The sequence below is a fragment of the Amphiprion ocellaris genome, chromosome 3 (genome assembly GCF_022539595.1).
Source record: "Amphiprion ocellaris isolate individual 3 ecotype Okinawa chromosome 3, ASM2253959v1, whole genome shotgun sequence".
NCBI lineage: Eukaryota > Metazoa > Chordata > Actinopteri > Pomacentridae > Amphiprion > Amphiprion ocellaris.
The window spans coordinates 28,999,456-29,024,259 of NC_072768.1; the positions used below are offsets into that span (position 1 = coordinate 28,999,456).

The 24,804-nt window shown below is 39.4% G+C and overlaps 1 protein-coding gene across 3 annotated transcripts in view; it reads right to left on the bottom strand.

The window, feature by feature from the left end:
• Positions 1-9,071: 9,071 nt before the first annotated feature.
• Positions 9,072-24,804, bottom strand: part of LOC111569377 (cytosolic carboxypeptidase 4) — a 179,964-nt gene continuing 164,231 nt past the window's right edge. For all 3 annotated transcript variants that reach the window (XM_055009139.1, XM_023271441.3, XM_055009140.1), the window contains 5 exons: positions 24,037-24,168; positions 23,815-23,877; positions 23,298-23,411; positions 15,342-15,496; positions 9,072-11,760 (listed from right to left, as the gene is read on the bottom strand). In XM_055009139.1, the coding sequence (XP_054865114.1) occupies positions 11,460-11,760; positions 15,342-15,496; positions 23,298-23,411; positions 23,815-23,877; positions 24,037-24,168 (765 nt within the window). In that variant the 3' untranslated portion in view covers positions 9,072-11,459. The remainder of the gene's footprint in view (positions 11,761-15,341; positions 15,497-23,297; positions 23,412-23,814; positions 23,878-24,036; positions 24,169-24,804) is intronic.

Below are 24,804 nucleotides of genomic sequence, written 5' to 3' on the forward strand. Positions count from 1 at the left end.
TTGTTTTAGCCATTTTTGTGTCTGAGGAACTTTCAAATATGCTGGCTTTATATAGACACAAAGCAACAAAAATTGTGCCTTTTAATAAAAAGCACGACCTTTGTTAGTGGATCACTGGTACCAAAATGACCCAATACTCGAAAATTCTTATATATTTTTATGGCACCTTTGAATTTTAAGTTTAAGTTTAAATTTTTTATGGATTTGTTTAGTATTTTGGCTGTGACTGTACTAAAAGAAATTGCACTTGAAGATCTAAGAGTGTTTCTTCATGAAATTGTTCACAAATGCATGGAGTGTCTGAAAACTTTTGTCCACCATTGTATATAGTAGTAAGAAATTACAGGTCATCCAAGTCTTTATGTCCTTAAGACAATCTTGCAGTTTGGCTAGCTGATTAGTTTCCTCTGTCTTCATAGATAAATACAACTGAATGTTGTCAGCATAACAATGGAAATAGATAGATGGATAGATAGCTAGATAGATAGATAGATAGATAGATAGATAGATAGATAGATAGATAGATAAAATAGTGACAGAAATTCTTCTTTGATAGGCTCACTGAAAGCACACTGAAAACATAAGCTCACAAAGTAGATATCTAAAAGAAATGTTAAAAAGAAACAGCAATACAGTTTCAGCAATACAGTGCTTCCTAAAAATATTGCCTAAGGGAGGCGTGTATAATGTGAACAATATTGGCCCTATTGGTGCTTGCTGCCAGCCCCACTCTGGCTTTTCTCCTACTCTCCTCGCCGGACCCCGGATTCCCTGAGCCTGCCTGCCCCCTTTCGTTTCCCCACCTGGTGAGTACACTGTTTCGTTAGCTTTGTGCATTTTTTCTTGTTAGTTTTTTTTTTTTTTTTTTAGGTTCTCTGTCAGTAGTTGGAACTGTGTGTAGGTTTTTGTAGTTTTGCCTTTTTTGAATGAGATTTGGTTCAGTTTTTCTGCTTAGCTTAGTATTTCCCCTTCTTTACTGGGTCTGAGTTTGTTTCTGAAAAAATACATCTTTTGTCTTCTGTCTCAGCCTGGTCTCTGTGTCTGAGCCTGGATTCCCAGGGAGAAGATTGTTGTGGTTCAATGCGTTGAAAGCTGAGAGAGTTTGTCAGAAGTTGAAATAGTTTGACTTTGTTGTAAGCAAGGTGGCAGGTGAAGACTTTCTCTTTAGCTCTCTGAAGATCAATGGTAGTCTGGCCAGAGATTTCATGTGGAGAGACATTGTCAGGAGAACTGTCAGGAATGTGGGAGTGTGATGAGTGTTTCTGGGTGCATTAAGAGAATGAATCAGCTTTGATGGTGGGTTGTTTTTTTCTGTTTTATTTTATGCTGGGTGGAGGTACGGCTAGCACAAAAAAATCATGCTCTGGCAGACAGCTTCGATATCTGCCAGATGGAGGATTTTTGTGGTTTATCATGTGATTTAAGCTCTGGGAGTTTGAAAGAAGTTGGAATAGTTTAATTTGGTTGTCAGGTGAAGATTTTCTCTTAGTGCTTTCTGATAATCCACAAAGGTCCATTCAGAGATTTCATGTGTAGGAACATCGCCAGAACATCGTCGGGAGTGTGGGAGCGCACCGATCGTTTCCAGATGCGGTGACTTCTCTGAATGCTTACTTGCTTCAGGCATCAAAGCTGAAGTGAGTGGAAGTTGAGGAGGGAATAACTACGTTTTTGATTGTAGCTGGGATCAGATGAGAACTGTCTGATGCGCAGGAGAATGGAGAGAGGAATTTTGATTGATTGGAGTGGTCTATTCGCGATGGGCAATGCAGTTAATGCCATTTCTGGAGCGATGCTGATCGAGCATCACTCCATTGTGGATCAAGCTGACTGGCATGGAGGAGATCTTGAGCCAGGCTGAATGTTTCATTATGCAGGGCTGATGGATTAGCGGTCCGTGGTAAGTCAGAGTTTTCTTAAACTTTTGGAATGGCAGTGTGCTGAGTGATGATGTGTGTTGCTCAGTGCACAAGAAATGAGAATGAACAAGTAGGAAGGGCAGCATGGTACACATAGGCATACGACAGGAATTGGAGTGATGGAGGTGTGGTCCTGTTTCTGAACTTCAGCTAAAATTTTTCATCTCCAGTAAAAGGAGAGGTGATGCAACACAGTGATAAACACTGTCCCAGCTGTTTTGGAACGTGTTGTTCAGAGTGAATATTTGCAAGAAAAAACTAAATGTATCAGTTTGAACATTCAATATCTTGTCTTTGTAGTGTATTCAATTGAATATAAGTTGAAAAAGATTTGCAAAACATTGTATTTTGTTTTTATTTACATTTTGCACAATGTCCCCACTTCAGTGGAATTGAGGTTTGTATTACAATATTTCACATTAAAGCCCTACTGTGGGGAACATAATTTACACTGCTGCTTTTCCTACTCGACTCCCTCTACTTCTCCAGCTATTCTCCTGCTACTCCTATTTACTACTTACTCCAACTCACTCTCACTACAAACGGCAACAACACCCACAGGGTGGTGTGAGATTTGAAGCGTTTTTATGGGGAAGTGATACATTGAACGAACCAATCATGTATTCTGTACAGACCAAGGCCTCGTTTGTCATCGGTCATGGGATTTTTTTCAGAGGTGACACAAGCCTCAAAACAAGGCTTAATTTGACAAGCCCACTTTTACTCAATACTTGCCTCAGTTCATTTGTCCCATCACTGGGCTCCATTCCTGTGTTCCCCTCGCCTTTGCCAGCACATATCACCAGACCCTGGATTTCCCGAGCCTGTTTGCCTGTTTAGTGTATCTTCCCCATCCTGTAAGTTTTGTTAGTGAATCCTTAGTTTATTAATATTAGCTTCCTTTGATCTCATCCTGTTTGTTAGTTTGAATATGCTGTAAGATTTTGTTATTTCCTTTTTTTTTATTAAGTATGGTTAGTCTCAGTTCTGTCTCTCCCCTTGCCAGTTATCCCTGCTTGTGTTTGTAATTCCCCACTTAATTAGTTTCCTCATTCTGTTTTGATTTCAGTTTTATTCTCTTATTTAAAAAAGCCTTTTTAAGCCCTTGCCGGTCTCTGCCTGATCTGTGTCTGCACCTGGGTTTCCAGAACCCTGTAACAGTAATATCAATGGAAAAATTATGTCATCTTTAGAGTGAGCTCAGCTTAAGCTCAGTTCCTTCTAAATACTAATATATATATATTTTTTTTTACTCTACAAATGTATGTCAGACCCAACTCAGTCTGACTTGTTGGCATCACTTAAGTCATTTATCAGACTTCACACAGATTCCTCTGATGACAATGAAAGCTTTATACTATGGATGGATGGATAATTTAAGTTTCAGTCAAGGACAATTTATTAATTTTAATCATGGTCAAATGTTTACTAACAAAACATAATTACTTTTCACAAAAATGTGACATCTTACAGACAAGGACTGAGCATTTCCACAACTACTTCCTGGTTAGAATCCAACCTGTCTTTTATTCGACAAGAACTGGGACTGACACTGACACGATGGCTGATTTAAGAATGGTGCTTTTCCATTTCTAAAGTGATCTGTCATTTCTTGGAAGTGATATGGCATTTTAAGATCTGAAACATGATGTTCAAATGTATTTTCAGAGGAAACCAACACTAGATAAATTTTCTAGAAAATTATCAAGTAAATATAAACTTTTAATAATTAGGATTTTTTAAATATACATAAATCATGCTTAAAATAACATTTCTTTAAAAAAAATTTATTTAGCTTTAGTGAACACCACCAAGCCCAGCAATAAGATCAGATATTTGTTTGTTTGTTTGTTTGTTTTTCTACCATAAAAACTAAATTTGCTTATCTTCATTGATGTCTGTTTTTTGGATTATGTGGTGACATTATTATTATTGTTAGTTTGTTTTTGTAGTCACAAAATTAACAACATGGCAAATTCCTTTTGTTTAAAGTTTCACTTTACTGAAAACAAACTTCAGTATTCTGATTCAGAATACAAACACATTTATTCCTTGCATCACTTCTTACGTGTCACTGTAAATCACAAATAACTTACTAAAAACTTACATCATAGCACATACACATACCTGTTACACAAACCTTTGTACTCTAAGACTAATGCGACTTTAACAAGATAACACCACCTTGAACTGTATCATATTACCTGTACCTATTGATACACATACAGTATCAGTATCGAACAACAAGTAATGATGCTTGGCCAGGAATAATGAACCCTAATTTGCTGCTGCTGAATAAAAATCTCTTGAGATTTTTCCAGTTTTTCCAAGAACTGAAGGTATTTTTTCAATGCTGTCATGTATTTTGTCATGACCAGCCTGTGTTTACTAACAAGTTTAGAAGATTTTTTTTTCAGGATTAGTGGAAAATTTGCTTGCAAATGATTCTCAAGACATTCATACATTACTCCAGCGAGCAGGCTTATCTCCATTGTGAGCCCCTGGAGTGTCTCAACTTTCTTCACTTCCCGACAGCAGCCTGTCCGGTCACCACAGCAGTAACAGCAACCTAGTTCCAGTTAGCAGATGATATTACACATTACTCTAACATTAATAATGAATGGTAAAATGTAAAGTCATCTTTGGGACTTAACGGTACACTGGTTTTAGCTTGATCTTAGGGGAGCAACAGTTGTTAAAATCACAAATTAAGTATAATAATTTAACTGAACATTTATCATTTTAATCGACACAGTGGCATTGTCTGTAGAGTGCGTTCTCAGGAGCATGTTTAATAACAAGAACACACTTACAGTCAGAATTCACAAAGAGTTTATTCCTTGAGGAGCACGATCATGCCCGGCAATTTAAATGCAATCCAGCTATCTAGTTTGCGTTGTACAGTTTGATATTGTATGTAGGACAAATGTGATATCACATTTGTCCTGATGGTGGTGTGATAGTCAGTGTATTTTTGTGTGTAGGCAGAAACAGTCAGACGAGAATCTGCACTATTTGTTATGGTTTCAAGAGGCTCAGGCGCAGGAAAAGAGATGGAGAACAGAATTGTAAAATAAGACTTTTATTTTGCGAAAGACAATACAAAATTTCAAAACTACAAAACTAACAGGAAAACTACAACTGAAAGTGGAATATGAAAACAGATACTGACAACTAAAAATAACTCAGGAGAGCCCCTAGTGGACTGGCAGGGTACTTAGACTAAACTATATGCAGGAACAAACTAACCCACGGAAGGTAATACTAAGGCAGGCAAGTATAACAATACAGAACTCGACCAAGCGAGAATGCCAGGAACAACCAATTCAGAAGAGTGATAGCACTCACTAAGAAACAAACTGGAATACGGATTTAGGAACTCACTCACAACAATACAAGCCTAGAATAATTCTATGAGCAATATTACAAGGCCAAAAATACCAGAACTATAATACAGAACAGTGACTACACTCACTAGGCAGAAAAACTCGGATTACACAATACTTTGATCAGAATGCTAACCTGAGGACTGTAACTATACAGAATACTATGAACAAGATAACTCTAAATACAAATACTAAGAATGGGACTCTAGTCTGGAATGCCGGGACTGAGACTTAGCTGACAGAATTGAGGGGAATGGGACCAGGAAAACCAGAGAGCCTTCTAGCTGAGGTGGTAGGTGCTGGGCAGCAAAGAGGGCTGCTGTGTAGCTGGAGAGGAACACGGTGGCTGGAGACTGCAGTGACAGGCTGGGTGTGGGGGGCCAGAGGGAAGGAGGTAGTGGTGGTAGTGGACCAGGTGAGGGGTTTCCAGAAGGGCTGGACAATGTGGAGTGGTGGCAGGCTGGTGGGGTGCAGAGTGACGGAGAACTGCCAAAAACCAGAGGATCCAGGAAGACGAGGGACAGAATGTAGACGAGGAGGTAGGCATCCAGACTAGGAGAGAACAAACATAAGTTACCAAGAGTTCATGAGAACCAGAGGCTGGAGAGAATGGCGCACAGAACTAACTGGGAGTCGTTCACGGTCTGGCAATGAGTGGTGGGTGGAGTCAGTCTTTATTGTAGCAGACATGATTCTGATTGACCCAATTCCACCTGCTCGTGCTTCTGCTGATGCTGATTGCTGATTACCCACACCTGCCGCTGCAGCCTCTGTGCCAAGCACACCTGTGAGAAACAGAAAGGACAGGGGGAGGGGAGAGCACTATCTGGAGCCCTCAGCAGCGGGTCTGACACTGTTAGCAGTACAGTAGATTAGTTAAAATTTATAGTGTACAGATATATAGTTTTTAGTGCCCTGTCATAATAGGATGCACATGATCTGACCCAAACTGCAGCTGCTGTCTTTATTTCAAAATGGCAGCTATTATATACATTGGCTGATACAATCATTTACAAAAATGGAAACATAAGCTTATGTAAACAAGCACAAGCAATGAAATGCAATTGATAAGTGCTCTTTTCCACCTAACTAGGTGTTGTGTGTCTGTCTCTCCATCTGTCCATTTGTGTGTGTGTGTGTGTGTCTGTAAATTGGGTGTGTTACATGGAGTCTGAGACTGAGGCACAGACAGGAAACTCAGCACACACACACACAAAAAATAATGCAACAAGGAATTTATTACAAAATACAATAAACAGATCTGGAGGGAGAGAGAGGAAGGTGAATAAACTAAGAGAAGGTAAGAACTAAAACTGAACACTAGAGGGCAGAGTGGAGAAAACAAGGCTGAAGGGAAACTAAGAATAGAACTGCAGCTATGGCAGACAAACAGGACCAAAACACTAATATACACTAGATTCCTAAAACTCAAGACAGACTGGATTATGGAGGAACACACAGGGAAAGGGACACACCTAGGCACAACCAAGCTAGGAAAGTTGATGGACAGGGACAATCAAAAAATGCACAAACCCACTGAGTACATGAACTGAGATATCGCTAGGGTACCCTAACCCTGGGATAAATTACAAAATGCCAACAAGGCAAAGAGCAAACTGAATATTACTATTAATATTAACTCAGACACAGAACACCAGTACGGTGGTGAGTAAACCGAAAGAACTGCCTGGCCAAAAAAAAAAAGTTGCCACCTGGATTTAAATAAGCAAACTGGTAAGAACCTTCCATTGGATAATTACTGCAGTGACGGATATGTTTCAGCAGGCAACAACTTATTTACCCTAGCTGATGCAGCGAGGAGCTTCTCATTTCTTAACAACCATGTTGAAAGACATATCCTGTGGTCATGGAAAGGACATTAATCTGTCTCAGAAAGGTCAAATTACTAGCCTGCATCAAGTAAAGAAAACTACGGAGATTTCTGAAACTACTAAAATCAGGTTAAGAACCGTCCAATGCATTATTAAAACCTGATAGGATAGTGGTGAACCATCATCTTTGAGGAACAAATGTGGTTAGTCTTGTGGCCTGATGAGTCCAGATTTGCCCTGTTCCAAAGTGATGGGCACATCAGGGTAAGAAATGTTACCCTGGAGATCAGCACGAATGCAGAGCAGCTGCGGGACCTGCACAGCTGCAGCTCATGATCATCACCACTACTGAAATAAAGACTGGATCTGCGCTGTAGTCAGCGTCAGATCCTACTGCCTACGCTGACAACGGTGCAATCTTTTTTATTCTTTGAACTGCCGCAGTATATAAGTCTCAACCTAAGCATTAATGTAATCAAATCAAATCAAACCAAAGCTATTTGCCACTGCAAGGGCATTAACGTTTTTTCTGGTTTGTTATAGAAAAACAAGTTACCCTCAGAATCCAGAGCCACAATCAAAACATTAAAACACGAACCATCCCAGCAACAGCAAGTTAACATTTATATGTCTGTATTCGCATTTTTTTCTGAACTGGTACCAGCACAAACATTTTTCTTTTATCAGGGAGCAGCAGAAACAGTCTATGTTCAGTAGCAGCTGTCCCTGTTAGAGTGAAGTGGTCAAACACAAAAAAGTACACAGCTGGGACTGACTGTACAGAAGACTTTTCAGTCTATGCAGTCCATGTTTGTACTTCTTTTTTGGCCTTTTTAGGCTTAATATATGACAGTGGAGAGTGATAGGAAACGTGGGGAGAAGATGATGCCCTTTAACATTAAATCACATTTTCTCTACTCCATTATTTTCTTTGTCATGAAGTCATGACTCACATGAACCAAAATAAAAACCAGAGATGCCTTTCTCAGATGTAAAACATGTCATCTTTTACAGAGTTGCATTTTAATATAAATAATGATATGATGTAATGGTCACAAATAGTCTGACACCAATGTTATTCCATAACAACACACACAGTGAGTTGTTTTTACAGCCTGTGTCACGTTGTAGTGTTTTCTGACAAAGTTTGCTGAAGACAGACAGTAATCTTAATCATTTTACCTTCAACTTTTTCTCTTAACTGAAATAGGAGACATGTTGAGTCATCGTTAATTTCACAACGTCATTATAAACTTACCTGTTGGCTCAGCCCACTCCTGTAATGTTGGCTGGCTGCAGCTTACTCCTGTGCATTACTGCGAAGACAGTGGTGATGATTGAGGATTGATTGGAGTCAGAGCTTCCATGTATTGGACAAATGGCACAAGGACATTATTCTCTGTGACTCCAACACTCAACAGCATTTACAGTTTTATGATATTAACTAAGAATTTATCTAAGTTTATTCGGCAAAACTCCGGCCGATGATGATTATTTTGAAAAGGGCTATAATCAGACGATTTAATAGGGCAGCAAATAAAGCAGTCGGTCCCTACTGTTTACGGTCTTCCATTTCGAGTTAATAATAATAAATAACTCATTCCCACTGTAATTTTTTAGGATATTTTTTACTTTACCTGGAAAATCGATATTTTCCACAAAGTTTTTGGTTCTTTTTTACCAAAAATTGGTCTAGTTATTATAGCCATTTTGCTCATGGCAATTGCAACATGTTATATATCATATAAAAGCTTGGAATGTCTAGTTTACAAATATAATCATATTGTTATTGTATTTTGACATATGATAAAATGACAGCAGGGGGCATGGTAGGCCATCTGGGCTCCCGGTCTGAACTTACCGAATCTGCTCTCTGGCCTCATCTCATCCTGTCCTGAAAAACATTGCCAGCAGTACACGTGTACCAATGAAAGTAAGTTGCCTCATGTGCTTAGTTTATTAAAATAGGTGAAACATAATACAATGCAGGAAGTGACAAAACATTCTGACTTTAAAGACAGGACAACTGTGGCCATTTTATGACATTTTTTAGTTATTTTCATATTTAAATAAATAATCAGGACAGTCACATGGGAAAAGTAACACATCTTCAAATCCATCCACTTTAGAAGGTGACAGATGGAATCTGTCCTATTTCGAACTCTGAGTCTGGTGTTCTTTTTACCATTTAAGTGTGTAATGTCATCATGCCAAAATCTAAAAAGCTCTCTAAGGCCTTCTGAAAAAAACTGTACAGGTTTCAAGTGACTGTTAATTTGTACAGGACTGGTCACCCCAGCAAGTTCAGCACCAGAGCAGAGCGTTAAAAGACTGTAACAATCCTAACATGTCATCACAGGGGCTGTGTTAAAGTGTTGCATCTACAGTCCAAAAGAGACTGCACAAATTTGACCAGCAAAGGAGACATGCCAGAAAAAAATATTTGCTGTACAAAAATAACATTACAGCAAAACAAATTTTTCCCAATGAACATGCAGGTCTTTTGGAAAATTGTGCTCTGGACAGATGAATCAAAGACAGAGATGTCTGACCACAGTAACAATAGATATGTTTGACACAGATTTAAAAAAAAAAGGTTTAGAGGAGAACAAACTGTGAAGTAGGGTGATGGAAATGTCATGGTTTGTGTTTGCATCACTGCCTCGGGAACTGGACAGCTTGCAATTATTGTTTCAATGATGAATTTTGCATCATATCAAAGAGAGCTTGAAAATTATGTGCAGCCATCTGTCAGAAAGTTAGAGTTGAACTGAAAGTAGACGTTTGAACAGGATAGTGACCATAAACACACTGCACATCCACCAAGGAATGGCTCAATAAGAAGAAATTGTAGGTTCTAAAAACTACCTAGTCCAAGCCCAGATTGAAATTTCACTGAAATATTATTGGGGATTTGAAACAGACAGAACATGCAAAAAGCCCTCAAACAAACTGCAGCTCAAGGAATTTTGCATTGAAGAGTCAGAAATGTCAGCAAGCTAATGTCAGAGACTGAAGCAGTTATGAAAAATGCCTATGCAAAGTTTTTTCTCTGCCAAAAGGAGCAATCCCAGCTTCTCAGACCAGAAAATAATATGCATCTATTGAGATTTTTGTGGAGTAAATGATTGAAAAAGAAAATTTTCCTTGTGTTGTTGTATCAAGTCTCTCACCTTATCTGTTGGAGCTGTCCCAAAGAGATACAGGTATGTCAAAATAGGCAACAAATTCCATGGGATGTGCTTGCTTCACTTTTGTTCATGCAATAAATTCAATTGCTGAGTGTATTTTTGACCAAGTTCTATGCGCCGTAACCAGTTATCTGTTGGGTTATTCCAAAGCTGCACTTGTACCTATTATCACAGGCAAGCTGTTTTACAGATTTTACACAGTTACAATAATTAATCACAGTCCAATCTGCTAACAGGCTACTGACAACCAAAGCACTAGCTACTGTTGTATAAGTGTGCTGCAAATCTATATAATCCATAAACTGTGCATATAAGCAGAAATAAATCATAAGTTACAGTAAGTCATTTGATTTTAAGTCATTTTCTTCTGAAGCGAATGGTTGCTTGAAGTGCTAGTGGTTAACTTGATAGTTAATATGGTTATGAATACCACTCATCATTCATCACACACTGCCAGCTGTTGTCAGCTTCTTGGTGACCACCAAGTAACTAAGACAGACCACCGTCATTCTAAAGTTTGCTGAGTTTTTTTGAAAGATTGTCTTTGTAACTGGCAGGCACAATTGGTACTAGGGCTACGTTTGTGCTTTTATCTTGGTTTATTGTTTGCATCAAACCAATCCACATCATTAAGACTAAGAAAATAGTTTCCATTCTGGACTTCATCTAAATGACTGTTAATCAGATTCAAGCAATGATTGCCTTGTTAGTTTTCTTCATTGAGAACCTGATTATATACTTCATGTGACTTTTTGTCTGAGTGAGATAATCATTTCCCTTTAAAACATTTGTGCTACTGTCTATACATGTCTATCGTCTTGATACAAACCACTCATGGCTTTTCTATACACAGGCACAATAAAAACTGAGGTTGGAAGTTAAATGCTACTGTATTGATATTACTGATATTTTTCAATTATGCATACAATTTAAGGATGAATCGATTACATTTTGGTACCTTTTGTTATCTTTAGTTTGTGTGTATTGTAATCCCAAATCTTGTTTTTCACTCAGATAAGCATGTTCTTATGGAGAAAAGCTTACAGTGCTTAGAAAATCTCTTGAGAATAACTGAGGCTCTTGACTCTTTCTCTAGACACAAATCAAAATCCAAAAAGTCGAAATATTCATTTAACTTGTGATTTGTCCATTGGCGATGCTCACACCATTACATGTGTTTCTTTTCTCACTAAGTCCATCGATGGAGGCCTGTCTAATATGGGGAGGGAACAGGTTGCCCTTCATTATTGAGTCGTTAATGCAGTCTTGCTGACATTTTGCTGGACTGTGTCCTTCGTTGATCTCCTCCTCTTCATCAGGACTGGCCATATTGCTGTTGACATCTGAATCCAGATCAGTGTATTTAACAGTAGGAAAATCTGTGAAATACTCAATCTCTTCAACACATGGAGGCTCATCATCTTCAAAACAACTACATGAGAGAAGAGAAGAAACAAGTTATACACTCACTATAACAAGTTTCTGTACTTTTTACACCAATATTACTGTAAAATGACCAAATATCTACTGTAGAACCTATTTACAGTAAGTTGCTGTAGATCCTGCAATGCATCATGGTCAAAATTCACTGAGAAGCTAAATTTACAGTAAATTTTTTTTACTGTGAATCACATTACAGAAATTTTGAGCAGGTATTTTCAGTAATACATTTTGCATCGTTCCCAACAAAGATATTTTCCTAATCATCATGCAAAGGAGGAGGAGCCACCATCTTATTATTCTCTGGAACTTTCAAAGGTGTCTGGCCACCTGTTTTATTCCCAACAAAGCTGTTTCCTGGACCTCACTCATCAAGATTCTACTTTGTTTTGTCCATGACTCCAGCAGGTAACTCCCTCACATTAAATTGAAGTAGTTTTGTCAGGTAACAGTATGGTGTGTCTAACAGTAACTGACTGAGAGAGAAGAAAAGAGACACACCCTCCTTAGCTAGCATCTTTAACTTTAGTAAACTACCTGCTGATGAAATTCTGACAGAGTTCGATTTTTACATCTGTTTTAATGTCAAGAAGTTAGCCAAGGAGTAACGTTACTGGATAAACGTTAAATTTAAATCGTGTGCATTATAGCATGCATGTGCACGTGTGTGTGTGTGTGTGTGTGTGTGTGTGTGTGTGTGTGTGTGTGGTGTGTGTGTTAGCTATGTCTGTTACCTACATCTGTTTGCTAGGTGTGTGTGTTAGTTATGTCTGTTAGCTTGGTCTGTTTGGTAAATTTTGTTTTTGTTTTTTTTTTACCAGGTAAGATCAGTTGAGAACAATTTCTCATTTACAATGATGACCTGACAAGAGGCCACAGCAGAAAGAAAGTTTACAAATAAACAATACATATACAAAAAAGGACACACAAGTGTTTAAACAGAGAAGAGATTAAAAACACCCTAAGTTAATACTGGCAATTGAGTGAAAACAGTCAGCATGTGCAGTGGTCAGCTAGGTTCTGCTGCAGCTTCTGCTTAAAGATGCAAGGTGATGGAAGCATGACAGTTTCAGAGATTTTTGGAGGGAATTCCAATTGATTGCTGCAGTAAAGCAAAAGGAATTCCGGCCAAAGAGCAAGCCTTGGGGATAGAGAGTGTTATGACATCACTGGACCTCAGGTAGGAGCTGTTAGGATAGGGATGTAGAAGGTTGGAGAGGTATTGAGGTATCTTCTCTGATAGGGTCTTTTAGATGAGTAAAAGCCAGTGCTGGAGTCGCCTGGTGTAAAGCGAGAGCCAACCCACCAGTTTGTAAAAGTCACAATGGTGGGTGGAGAAAGGAGCACCGGTAGCAAGGTGGATGGCTGAGTGATGAAGGACATCAAGTCTGTTCAGGGCACACTTAGGGGCCACTTTATAGATGACATTGCCGTAGTAAATTTTATCTCTTGCTTTTCTGCTGTTAGCTGCTGAGAGAAAACAGACGACCAAAGCGGGCCAGACAAACAACTCTTTGTTTTTTATATATATATATATATATATATATATATATATATATATATATATATATATATATATATATATATATATATATATATATATATATATATATGTATATATCCATCAGCTGAGTCTCCAATCATGTATACAGAGTATAGGTAAGCACTTACATTTAACACAATTTGATGCAGTTTTAGATCAATTTCATTTTTCTAAAGTCAATTAACAACATAAGCCATCTCAGGCTACTAAGTAGGCAAGTAAAGCTTTATAAAACTAACATTTTTTTTAAAAATACACAGTTATAAAATGGGTGCAGAAGACAAACAAATAAAGAACAAATTACAAAATGAAAAACAGCACAGTGAGAAGCAAACCAAAAACACACATGTATTCAGTACTCCACACACATGTAAAACAACAAACACATAAAATAAGAAGAAATTACAATGTGAAATGCAGCAAAGTGCACCAAAACATAAGACAAGGATGACAGCCTAAAAAATAATTTGCCTATGAGGATGTTTTTTTGGAGCTGCTTAAATCAGTTCAAACATTCAGCAAATCTGACAGAGGGGGGAAGATGATTATCGCACACGAGTTAAAACAGCAAAGGCGTTGTTTTGGTGTTGTAGTGAGGGAGAGATGAAAAGGCTGAGATTTTAGGATCGGAGTGGTTGAGAAGTGGTATGAAGAACGAGCAGATCAGAAATATGGCAGCAAGGTGATGCTGTGCCTCTTATTTAATCAACAGGGTGTTGTAATTTATTTATTTTATTTATATTACTTATATTTAAATTTTACAGGGAGCCAGTTGATGGATGCAGTAACAGATATAATGTGGGAATGACAGCTAGTTCTAGTCAACAGGCTGGCAGCTGCATTTTGATTCAGTTGTAATGGATTTAGAACAGCTGGACTAAGACATCTGCAGAATGAATTACAATGATCTAGAGGTAAGAAAATGAAGCAATAAATTTCATGGTTTGAAAAGACAAGATGCATCTGATTTGAGCAATATTTCAAAACAGAATAGAAAGGAATTGTACAAGCTTACTAATGTTGTGGTCAAAAGTCATTTGCTGATCAAAGATGATGCAAAGATTCTTCACTGTCATGGTGCTATTAATTTTCTCCCAGATCCCTGTGTTTATTCTGTTTTGTCCTTTCTCTTTTATCTCATGTTTGTTTCTGTCCTCTAGCTCTGTTTTTTGAGTGTGTCTGTGCCTGGGTGTGATCATTAGTCGTCTACGTCTCATCTGACCCATCTGAGATCCACTAAACACCTGGTGCAATACTTAAACCCCCTCACTCCACTCCTGCTCCTGTGATAGTGCCGTTGGCCAAATGTTGCTTAAAGCATTTGCATCATCCCTTAAGTTCTATGCACTTCAGGTCTAAGTCTCCTCTGGTCATCTTTTCATCAGTTTGCTTCTCTTGCTAAGCAACTGTGGGCAACTCACTGTGTATAACCACACAATCACCATTCCCATCTCCAAAACGGAGCAATCAACCACCTAACAAGCATCACGTCACAGTAACTGTCACCATCCTTCAGATACCACACACTTTGGGATTGTTTCACCAGCAAAAGCCCCTCATCACTGTATCCACTCTCCTGGTTTCACCTTTCATCATACAGTGTTTTATCATCAACTGACCAAAATGTAAACTGTCTTGTGTTATGCATTTGAGTACAGTAAACTTGTTTACCATAACATCCACAGTAGGTTTAGATATTTGAGTCAAATGGACATATATAGTGTCCATTTGAGCTGCAGTAGAAGAGTTATCAGGACCAATTCGAATTTCTGTTTTATCAGTCTTTAGATGGTGAAAATGGTGATGGTGGCCAAGAATTTCCTTTCTGTTTAAAACAACTTTGAAATGATTAATTGCATGAAGTACCGAATTCTTGATGCCATATTTTTTTGATTCAGACTATAAACTTTTTTGATCAACTGGGCTCAGGAAAGTGTCTTCACATGGGAGTGTGAGCTCTTTTTTTCTACTCTTATGACGGTATTTAAATAAAATGTAATGTCAAAGGCATTGTTAGAATGGTGACTTACTTGTGAGACTTGTGGTCCAGAATGTTGTGGTCCAGGTCAATGTGGTTGATGAGTCTTCTGCTGTAAAGAAGCTTCGTGTCTTTGGTTACAGACAACAGACTGTGGCAGAACTTCACACCCATTTCCTGCAGCTCTCTCGTTCCTATCTGCAGGCCCTGCGCACACACACACACATACAGACAAAGAACTGTAGTTATTTATAATTAGATGGGAATCTTCTGCACAGATGTAAAGACATTCACTGACTTACATTTTCTTCCTGTAACTAGAGCAGTGTGAAAACCGTCATATTCATCATAAAGATTTAATTTTGGACCAATGATGCTTTTTAGTTAAAATCATTAGGAAGCACTACATAAATGTCCTGTGCTATTCAAATGACACACAGATAACTAAATAAAACTTTCAGCAGGTCTTAAAAACATACCGATAGCCTATAATAGACCTGCAATTTACTTCTGCTAAATTCAGACAAACTTGAAATCATTGTATTTGGCTGTAAACACCTCAGAAACACACTAACATCTAACACTATCTCTCATATAGCTACTCTGGATGGCACTAACTTGACCTCCAGTATTAGTGGGAGGAATCTGCAGTTAGTTTTGGCCAGGATATGTCCCAAGGTATATAAGACGCCATTTCATGTCACAAGCAGAACTGCACATGCAAAGGCATAGTGGTTTGCTATTTTTAGAGCTATTGTTGTTATATTTGTCCAACAAATGTACCTTTAGTTGTACCAGGCATTAAAATGAACAAGAAATTGAAGAAAATAAGGGTGGTCTAATAATATTTTCCATGACTATATTATGTTAGAGTGATGCTGAAAAACTACTCCATGCATTTGTAACTTCTTGACTGAACTGCAAGAACTACAATTCCTTATTGTGATAAGCAGATCCTACAGGCTGCAGCCAGAGTTCTAACTGGAACCAACAAGACAGTCCATATTTTTTCATTTTCTTCCTGCAAAATTGGCTGAGGTGACCCCGAACCAGCTCTTAGCTATATCAGTAAAACTGTATTGAACTGAACTGAGCTGAATTGAATTCAAATGAATTGAACTGAGAGTAACTGAACTGAATTGAACTGAATTGCACAGAGGGATGAACAATGGCCCAGTGGTCAGCACTGATGCCTTGCAGCTAGAATATCCCCGGTTTGCATCCCAGCCAGGGCTTGGGATCTCCCTGTGCATTCATAGGTTTTCTCCAGGTACTCTGGCTTCCACCCACAGTTCAAAAACATGCTGAGGTTAATTGATAATTCTAAATTGTCTGTGAGTGTGTTTGTCTCTCTTTGGAGCCCTTTATCCAACTTAATCCAAGATTAATCGAGTCCATTAAGTTGGATAAATCCAAGATGAAGTTGGATAAAATCACAAAATACAGTGCCCTTTAGGAATATATAAAATCTTACATTAACATTAGACATGAAGCAATGAAGCAAAAGAAATTAAACTTACTGTGAAGTCATAAAAACATATGTGAAAAGAGAAGTGAAATGAGTACATTACATCCATCCATCCATTATCTATACACTGGGGTGGGAGTGTGTGTGTGTGTGTGTGTGTGTGTGTGGGGCTTTGTGCGGACAAGTTATGTCATTTTAGCAGCCACGCCCCCTCACACAGCCCTTCTCAAATGGAAAATTTCTGCGTCGCGCATTTTTCTAACTACACAGACGGAGATGTGCGAAAAACTGGCGGAAGAACAGCAGAAGATCAGAAATCCAGACATTTATATGATTCATCACACAGATTACTGTGGTAACCGAGTTATGAACAATTCATGGTGTGAAATTAAAACTAACTGCTGAAATGCAACTATTCGGTAAAATGCCGTGTTGTAAATGGTGTAAACAATGGCAAACTTCCTCTATTCTAGTTTAGTACTGTGGTAGACGTGTGTTTACGATACACTGCCCATGCAGTTTGGGAGCAGACGCTGCACGTAGTATAAAGTCACACACGGTGTCTCGCGCAGCTCATTTCCGGGTCCAGCCTTTAGGGTGAGGGCAGTGGACACGCTGGACAGGTGTCTACACCAGTCTATCACAGGGCTATACAGAGAAACAAACAATCACACTCACATTTAAACCTACGGACAATTATCAGTTAACCTCAGCCTGTGGTTTTGGACTGTGGGAGGAAGCTGGAGAACGATGAAAACCCACACTGCACAGGGAGAACATGCAAACTCCATGCAGAAAGATCCCAGGCCGGGACGCGAACCAGGGACCTCCAAGCTGTGAGGTGACAGTGTTAACCATTGAGCCACTGTGCAGCCCCCTAAGGAAACATATAATACTTTAAAAGACTCCTTTCAATGCACCGATGTGGACATTTTTCTCTTGTCGATTGGCAGGGGCATAGATAGACAGATACATAATACAAGACAAAATACATGTGACAGACTGTTAAGTACATCAGCATCTGTGTGGACACTCATCTTCCAACCACAAGCCTTTGGTCACAAAAGGGATCAAAACACACGAGAAGAAGAGGAGCTTCAGGTGAGGTGATAGGGAGGCAAGAAAGAGGGCCCAGATACAGATACTGTCATTAAATATGAGAGAGACAAACGAGGCCTTAGGGAAGAAGCTGGATCAGAGGTTGCAGCAGAATGACACCAGGTAGGTCTGATCAAGAGAGCCAATTAGAGAAAGCATTTCTTCTATAGATTTAAAACCTCACATTGACCACATTGATCAGCAACCACCCAACAACACTACCTCCAATCTGCAGAATATCTCTGCTGAACAAGTGATGAGGGCACTAAGTAAATTCCACTGATCAAAGGATGCTGGTTCTGATAACACCAGCCAGGAGGTGCTGAAAGTCTCAAAGCCTGTCCGAGTTCCCTCAGTGAATACAGGCCAGTAGCAATGACCCCACACATTGTGAGACTTGTCCTGGATTTACTGCAGGAATTGGTCAAGCCATCTTTCAGTGCCTTTCAGTTTACCTCCCAACAGGAAGTCAAAATAGACAAAGCCTCATGTACCTACTCCACCACTCTCTGCCTCTTTGGAAGATGTATTCCTAAGAACCAGTTTAACTTTTCTTTAAGCATCTGTCAGTTTAAACTCAATTAGTTTTGTAACCCAAATGATATCATTCAGCTTACAATGTCAGGAAAAGTGTTTTTGTATGATATTGGATCACGTATCGACGTCCTTAAATGCACATTTTAACATGTGACCACACTGCCACCTAGTGACCAGGAAAAGTTATGTCTACAATACCAAGATTTTTCCTTAGTGTCTAAGATTTTATTTGAATACACTCTTAGAATATGTGAGTGGTTTAACTTCTTTCTTCTTCTTTACATCTCAGAAGTGGGGGAGGCCATCTAGACAATTAATTTGTCATGTGTATCAGCTTAGGTTACTTTTCATGTTTTTTTAAGATATGATTTTTGTTAAACACCATGCTTATTATGTATATGCTGATTATACACTAACATACAAAGTCATATACAGAAAATGTGTTGAATAGCTATAATAATTGGAGAAGGACACTCTGTGTGCAAAATATATATTAAATACAAGCCTCGAGTAAAAATAGTGTCTTATTCTCCCTTATGATGGATACAGAATTGGCCTTCCCACCCAAAGTGGCGAATAGGAGCATGGGAGAGTATGAACCAATTCAGTAACCACTAATAAGGGACACTGTAAGAAGTAAAGTGAGTCCGCCTGCAAGAAGGCAGTGACAGTTAGTCAACATGATTCTTGGCATTCTGTATGTCGGGGACTTTGATAGGGTTGTTTTATAAAGATTCAAGAATGAGATCACGAATCTGAGAGAAGAAATTGAGGAACAGAGATGCATTAGATGTAAGAAGTTTTAATTTAAGTGCAGACAGAGAGTTTTGACCAGGAGCAGAGCTGATTTACACTCAATCAGGGATGATTTGAGAGAGAGGGCAGAGTTTTGAAGAAAGGAATATGAAAAAAAGGAAGAAATGATGCTGTCGAATTGAAAAACCACATTCTTGATTAATGACAGAAAAGTAACTTCATACTCTAGCCCCCTCTGACATATAGAGGATAAAGGGAGAATAGCCAATGGAAGGATGGGTAAATGGACATACAAAACCTTCTCTGTCAATATCAACACAATACTATCTGTGAATGTTGAGCAAATTATATCTTTTTGAAAAGCGGTCACATAGAATTTTTTAACATCTGTACTGTAGCATCTAAAATGCTCCTATAACCTGTCAGTATGCACCCTTTTCCATCATACAACCACAGTCTGGCACCAAACAGTAGACAGGTTACATGGTGGATGTGAAAACATTCAAACTTTTAGCATTTACAGACAGTTGGAGGAGACCAAAACCCAGCAAATTGAGGGCGTGCTTTGATTACTACTTCAGGTGTATTTCTGATGTGGAAATAACAGATGTAGGCATATAATTGTACTATCTCAATCCTCTACCTATCCTAAAGGTGAACTGAAATGGGTGCTGGAATCTTTAAAGTTTCTGACCATGTTTGCTTAATATGGGTAAGTTAACAGTTACAGACTGCAGTGGACTCTGTAGGGGCTTAGGTTTAAAAGTAACTAACTAAACAAGCTGATACTGGCAAATATATGCATTTGTGATGATCAACACTCCTAAGTGGATGCCCTGTTTGATACAAAGTAGTAATTTACTATAATTTACATTTTATGACCCTTTTTTCTTTATAAAATGGTGATGCACACCTTAAGTAAAAAATATTAATGCATACATACATTACACGTTCAGTGTAGCTATGATGCTAGGGAGCCTTTGTTCCACCTCCTCAGTTTCTTTAGACACAATCCACATGGGTGGCCCCTCTAGTGTTTGTCTACCATCTCAGTAACTGATACAATGAACCCTATCACAGTTTGTCAGATTTTAGTTCATCAGGCAGATCTGTCAGTATCCAGAAAACTAACATTTACTTCGAGTACCTGCCTCCAGAAATCTCACGAGAATAAAATGAATGCTAATGAAAAAAAAATTAAAGTAGCCTAAATTTCCTTTGCTTTGTTTTTTACACATTTATTACTGTGTGCACACACAATAATAAGTAGCCTGTCATGCCTGCTCCTGCAGGCTCCAGGTAGCTTTCTCCCTCTCCCCGCCCCTCCCTTCTGTCTAGGTGTGTGTGACACAGAGACTGCAGCGGCAGGTATATGTCATCTGCAATCGGCAGGAGCTGAGCACGAGCAGGTAGAACTAAGCCAATCAAGACATATAAATACAGACGCCACTCACCATTCGTCGCCGGACCGTGAACGACCAACAGTTAGTTTTCTGCTCAGTTCTGTTGTGCTCCCTGGATTTTTAGCTTCTTAGTAACTTGTGTTTATTTCCTTCCAGTTTGGATTCCTGCCTGCTCGTGCCTTCCCGGTTTTTACCTGCCACAGCCAGCCTTCGTTTGTTCCCTGGATCCTCTGTTCCTCGACTCAGTCAGCTCCTCTGCTCTCCACCAGCCTCAACACCCTCCAGCCCTCCGGGTATCACCTGCCAGGTCCATTACCACTACTCCCTTCTTCACGCCGACACCTCACTCGGAGCCCAGCTGCTGCAGTCTCCAGTCACCCACCGTCTCTACTCTATAGTGCCTCCAGCCGTTCTGGATCCCTACACCAGCCCCTCTCTGCCTGGAGAAACCCTGACTCCTTAACCCCCGACCCCTCATCAGTTCCGCTCAGCTAAGTCCCAGTCTTCCGCAAATCCAGACTTCATGTTGTTTAGGTTCTCTAGTGTAGTTCATGTTTCGTATAGTCTGAGTATTCTAGGACTGTGTTTTGAGTGTTTCCCAGGTTACGTATCTTGTATTGCTTTGTCTTAGTGGATCTTAGATTCTTGAGAAATGTTTCCTGGTGAATGCTAGTGTCAGTCTTCTGTTTAGTGAATCTCTAGATTAATATTTCTTGGTTTTGTTCTCTTCTTAGTTAAGCCTGCCTTCATTGGTACCTTCTGTGGGTTTACCATGTCTGACTTCTAGTTTAGAGTGGTTATCCTCCCGTCCGTTAGGGCGGCTCATAGTCTGTGTTTTTGACACTCTTAGTTTCCGATTATTTTCCGGTTGCAGTTTTTGGCTACCATTCATAGTTCCTGTATTCTTGTATCTCTTTACTGTAAAATAAGACTTTATTTTCCTGAGCCTCCTAGAAACCGTAACAGTGCCTTAATATGTATCTTAAATGATTTTGCACGTTGGATTTCCTTGTCATGAATATATTTCATGTTACTCAGCAACACAACATGGCAAATGTGATCTGTACACCAGTTCAAAATATACAACAATCGTAACAACAAAAACAAATGATTCATGATTTCACATGCAAATACTGTATAACACTTCACGTGCCTATAGTATATAACTTTTTTCTTCTTACACATTTGTTAAAGCATTGTTACTGTCAAAACTGTCATTATCTGTCTCAGTTTATCACACATGAAATGAAGTTTACGATATTATATAACGTGAAATTTCTGTAAATTACATGCACTTGTCTCATGGAAATCTTGCATAAAATGTCTGAAATTATGACCCAGATGTAATCATTTCATGTGTGCTTTGTCATGTATTATTTGCAGTATTGATATTTGTAATGTGACCCTGTGACAGACTGGTGACCTGTCCAGGGTGTCCCCTGCCTTCACCCTAAGTCAGCTGGGACAGACTCCAGCCCCCCATGACCCTAATGAGGACTAAGCGGTGTCTAGCTGTGCCACAGTCCCCTGATGAGAGAATGCAGAGCAGCTGTCGGACCAACTGAGCTGCATTTCATTCTAATCATCGCGCTATATAGACCGGCCCCACATGGCATGTGGTGTCGGCTCATCATTGTTGTCTCCAGGCTGAGACACAGTGTTACTGCAGACACCGGAGCAACCTGCCCTCCCCCAGGGGTCCTCGAGTAGAGGACCTGGCCATGGATCCCCCCAGCAAACCTCCGGTTTGAGGTTTTGGCTAGCCGTCCTCCAGAAGACGACGTGTCCCCCACGGACCAACTCCGTTCCCGACCCTCCCCAGGAGCTGCTGATGCACACAGCTGGGCGTCCTGTGGCATGAGCACGTGTCTTCCGGACCGCCGGATTTCCAGGAGCCCGACTGGCCCCCTGCTCCAGCGGTCCGGAGGACGCGGCGTCGTTCTTGGCCAAAGCTGCTGCGCTCCGCCAGCTGTTGTGAGCGCCGGCGCACGCCTCCCTCTCGACCACCGCCCCCCGGGAGCCTGCCTCTCCCCCATCCCTCTCCATTAGTGAGTTCTGGCCTAAGCTGGCATACTCATTAGTGTGTGGTCATTTCGTGAATAAAACCCTGTTTGGTTTCAGTCTGCCGGCCATCTCTCACTTTGGGTTCAAATTTTCCCTGCACCGTAACAAGCTGATGGGTGGATGGATGTAATTTGCTCATCTCACATCTCTTTTCACGTATGTTTTATGACTTAACAGTAAGTTTAATTTCTTTTGCTTCATGTCTAATGTTATTGTAATATTTTATATATTTCTAAAAGGGTATTTTATGATTCTATCCAACTTAATCTCAGTCATATTATTCATCAGTGATATCATGTAGTAACATACAGTATGTGTTGTGTGGTCTGTTTTAGCTATATTTGATGATTCTTTTCCCATATGACATCAGTATCATGCCATAGAGACTGGTGGTTTTTCAACCTTTTTATTAAGACAGAAGTTTGTCAGAAATATGTTTGTTATGTGATCTATTGTATTTTGGAAATAATATTCATAACACACCAAATAAGGTTGACCACATTCAGCCAAGTTTTGTAGACCTGCTCAAACAGGATCAACTAGCTACAAATTAATCACCCATATCACACGTTCATTGCATACAAACTGGAGGCCAGAGCAAAAAGAACTACTTTTAGTTACCAGTGGACCTCATATTGTGTCTCTGGACTCATTTCACACAATCACACATGTATGCACAAACCTTGTATATTCCCTGGTCACAGCCATTGTAGGTACTCTCCATGGTATAACTTCTCAGAACACCCATTTCCCTCCAGACAACGACCCTGGCGGTAGCAGAACGAGACTTCTCCACCTAACAAGGTAAAATCTGAATTCAATCTTGAGTGCAACATGGAGGCAGCTCTAATATATTTAGTTTCACTATTACAATCTTTTTTTGTCACTCTACTGTAAAGAAATGCAGGCAAACGAATTTGGCTTTATTTTAAACACTATACACAACTTGATGCTAGATATTACCATGAGGATGATGATGATTAAGGTGATGGTGGTAGTGATAATGATAAGACTAATCATGGTAATAATTAGAAGATAATGATAAACACAGGATAGATAATACATGTACATTTTGATGTGCAGTATCGAGAAGGAGGAGAATGACAGTCCATATAACAAATATTTCAGTAATAACTAAGCTACAGATTGTGTGTAATATTTTTGAATCTGAAAAGTACTGTTATTAATTGAACTATTACCAAATAGTTGCAGCTGTTGAAAGAAAAGGCTGGCGCGATACGATCCAATGTCTTTGGAATGGTCTAGAGAAAGACAGAGATTGGCAAAAAGAAAGACCTTGATTTCAGAAACTAAATTGGACTATTGCAAGATCACCACTAGGACATAAAAAGATGACCAGGCAGCATTTTCAACTGAGCCCTCTATGGCCAACTTGACTCTACATGTAGTGTGCATTTTACCCTATAACCAGGGTCCTCTTTCAGTCCTACAGTGTCAATGGCAGAGCCAGACTGCCAGAGAGTTTCCTTAATGCTGCAGCCATACAGAAACACATTCTTCTTTCTAGAGTGGCCATGGTAGTCACAGAAAACCTGGAACAGAGACAGAGTTACAGCACACAACATAAGTGAGTACAATGTGCGATATCATGTAAATGTCAAATGGCTCAAGATTATACCACCTTACAGTAATGCATTACTTCTAACTTGAACAGTACAGTATTTTCTCTGATGTAAAATTAGACCCTAACAGTTAAGACTTGCAATATGACAAAGGAAAGAAGGAGGAGGGGCTTTTCTCTAATAGCTACATTAAAATCTTAATGTATGGCAGCAAAGCCTTAAAAATGTTATAGAATTTCTCACTGAATTTGTAGGCTGTTATTTAGACTACTTCTCTACTGTAAATCTCTCAGAGCTCACGTCGATAGTGGATTTTTCTAAACGAGCAACTTTTTTGTTAGACCCCATCCCAACCTGACTGTTTAAGGATGCCTTTCCTTTAATTGACACTCCAGTATTAAACATGAGGTCCTTATTAGCAGGCTACATATTGCAGAGCCAAGTATGTGACTATCTGCACAAAAATGGTTGGTTTGAAGAGTTTCAGTCAGGATTTGAAATACATCAGAAACAGCACTGGTGAGAGTCATCAATGCAGAGGAGTACAAGGCTACAACCCTAACTTAGTGTTGTGGTCTGCAAGTCAGTGACAGAGGAGGAGGCTCG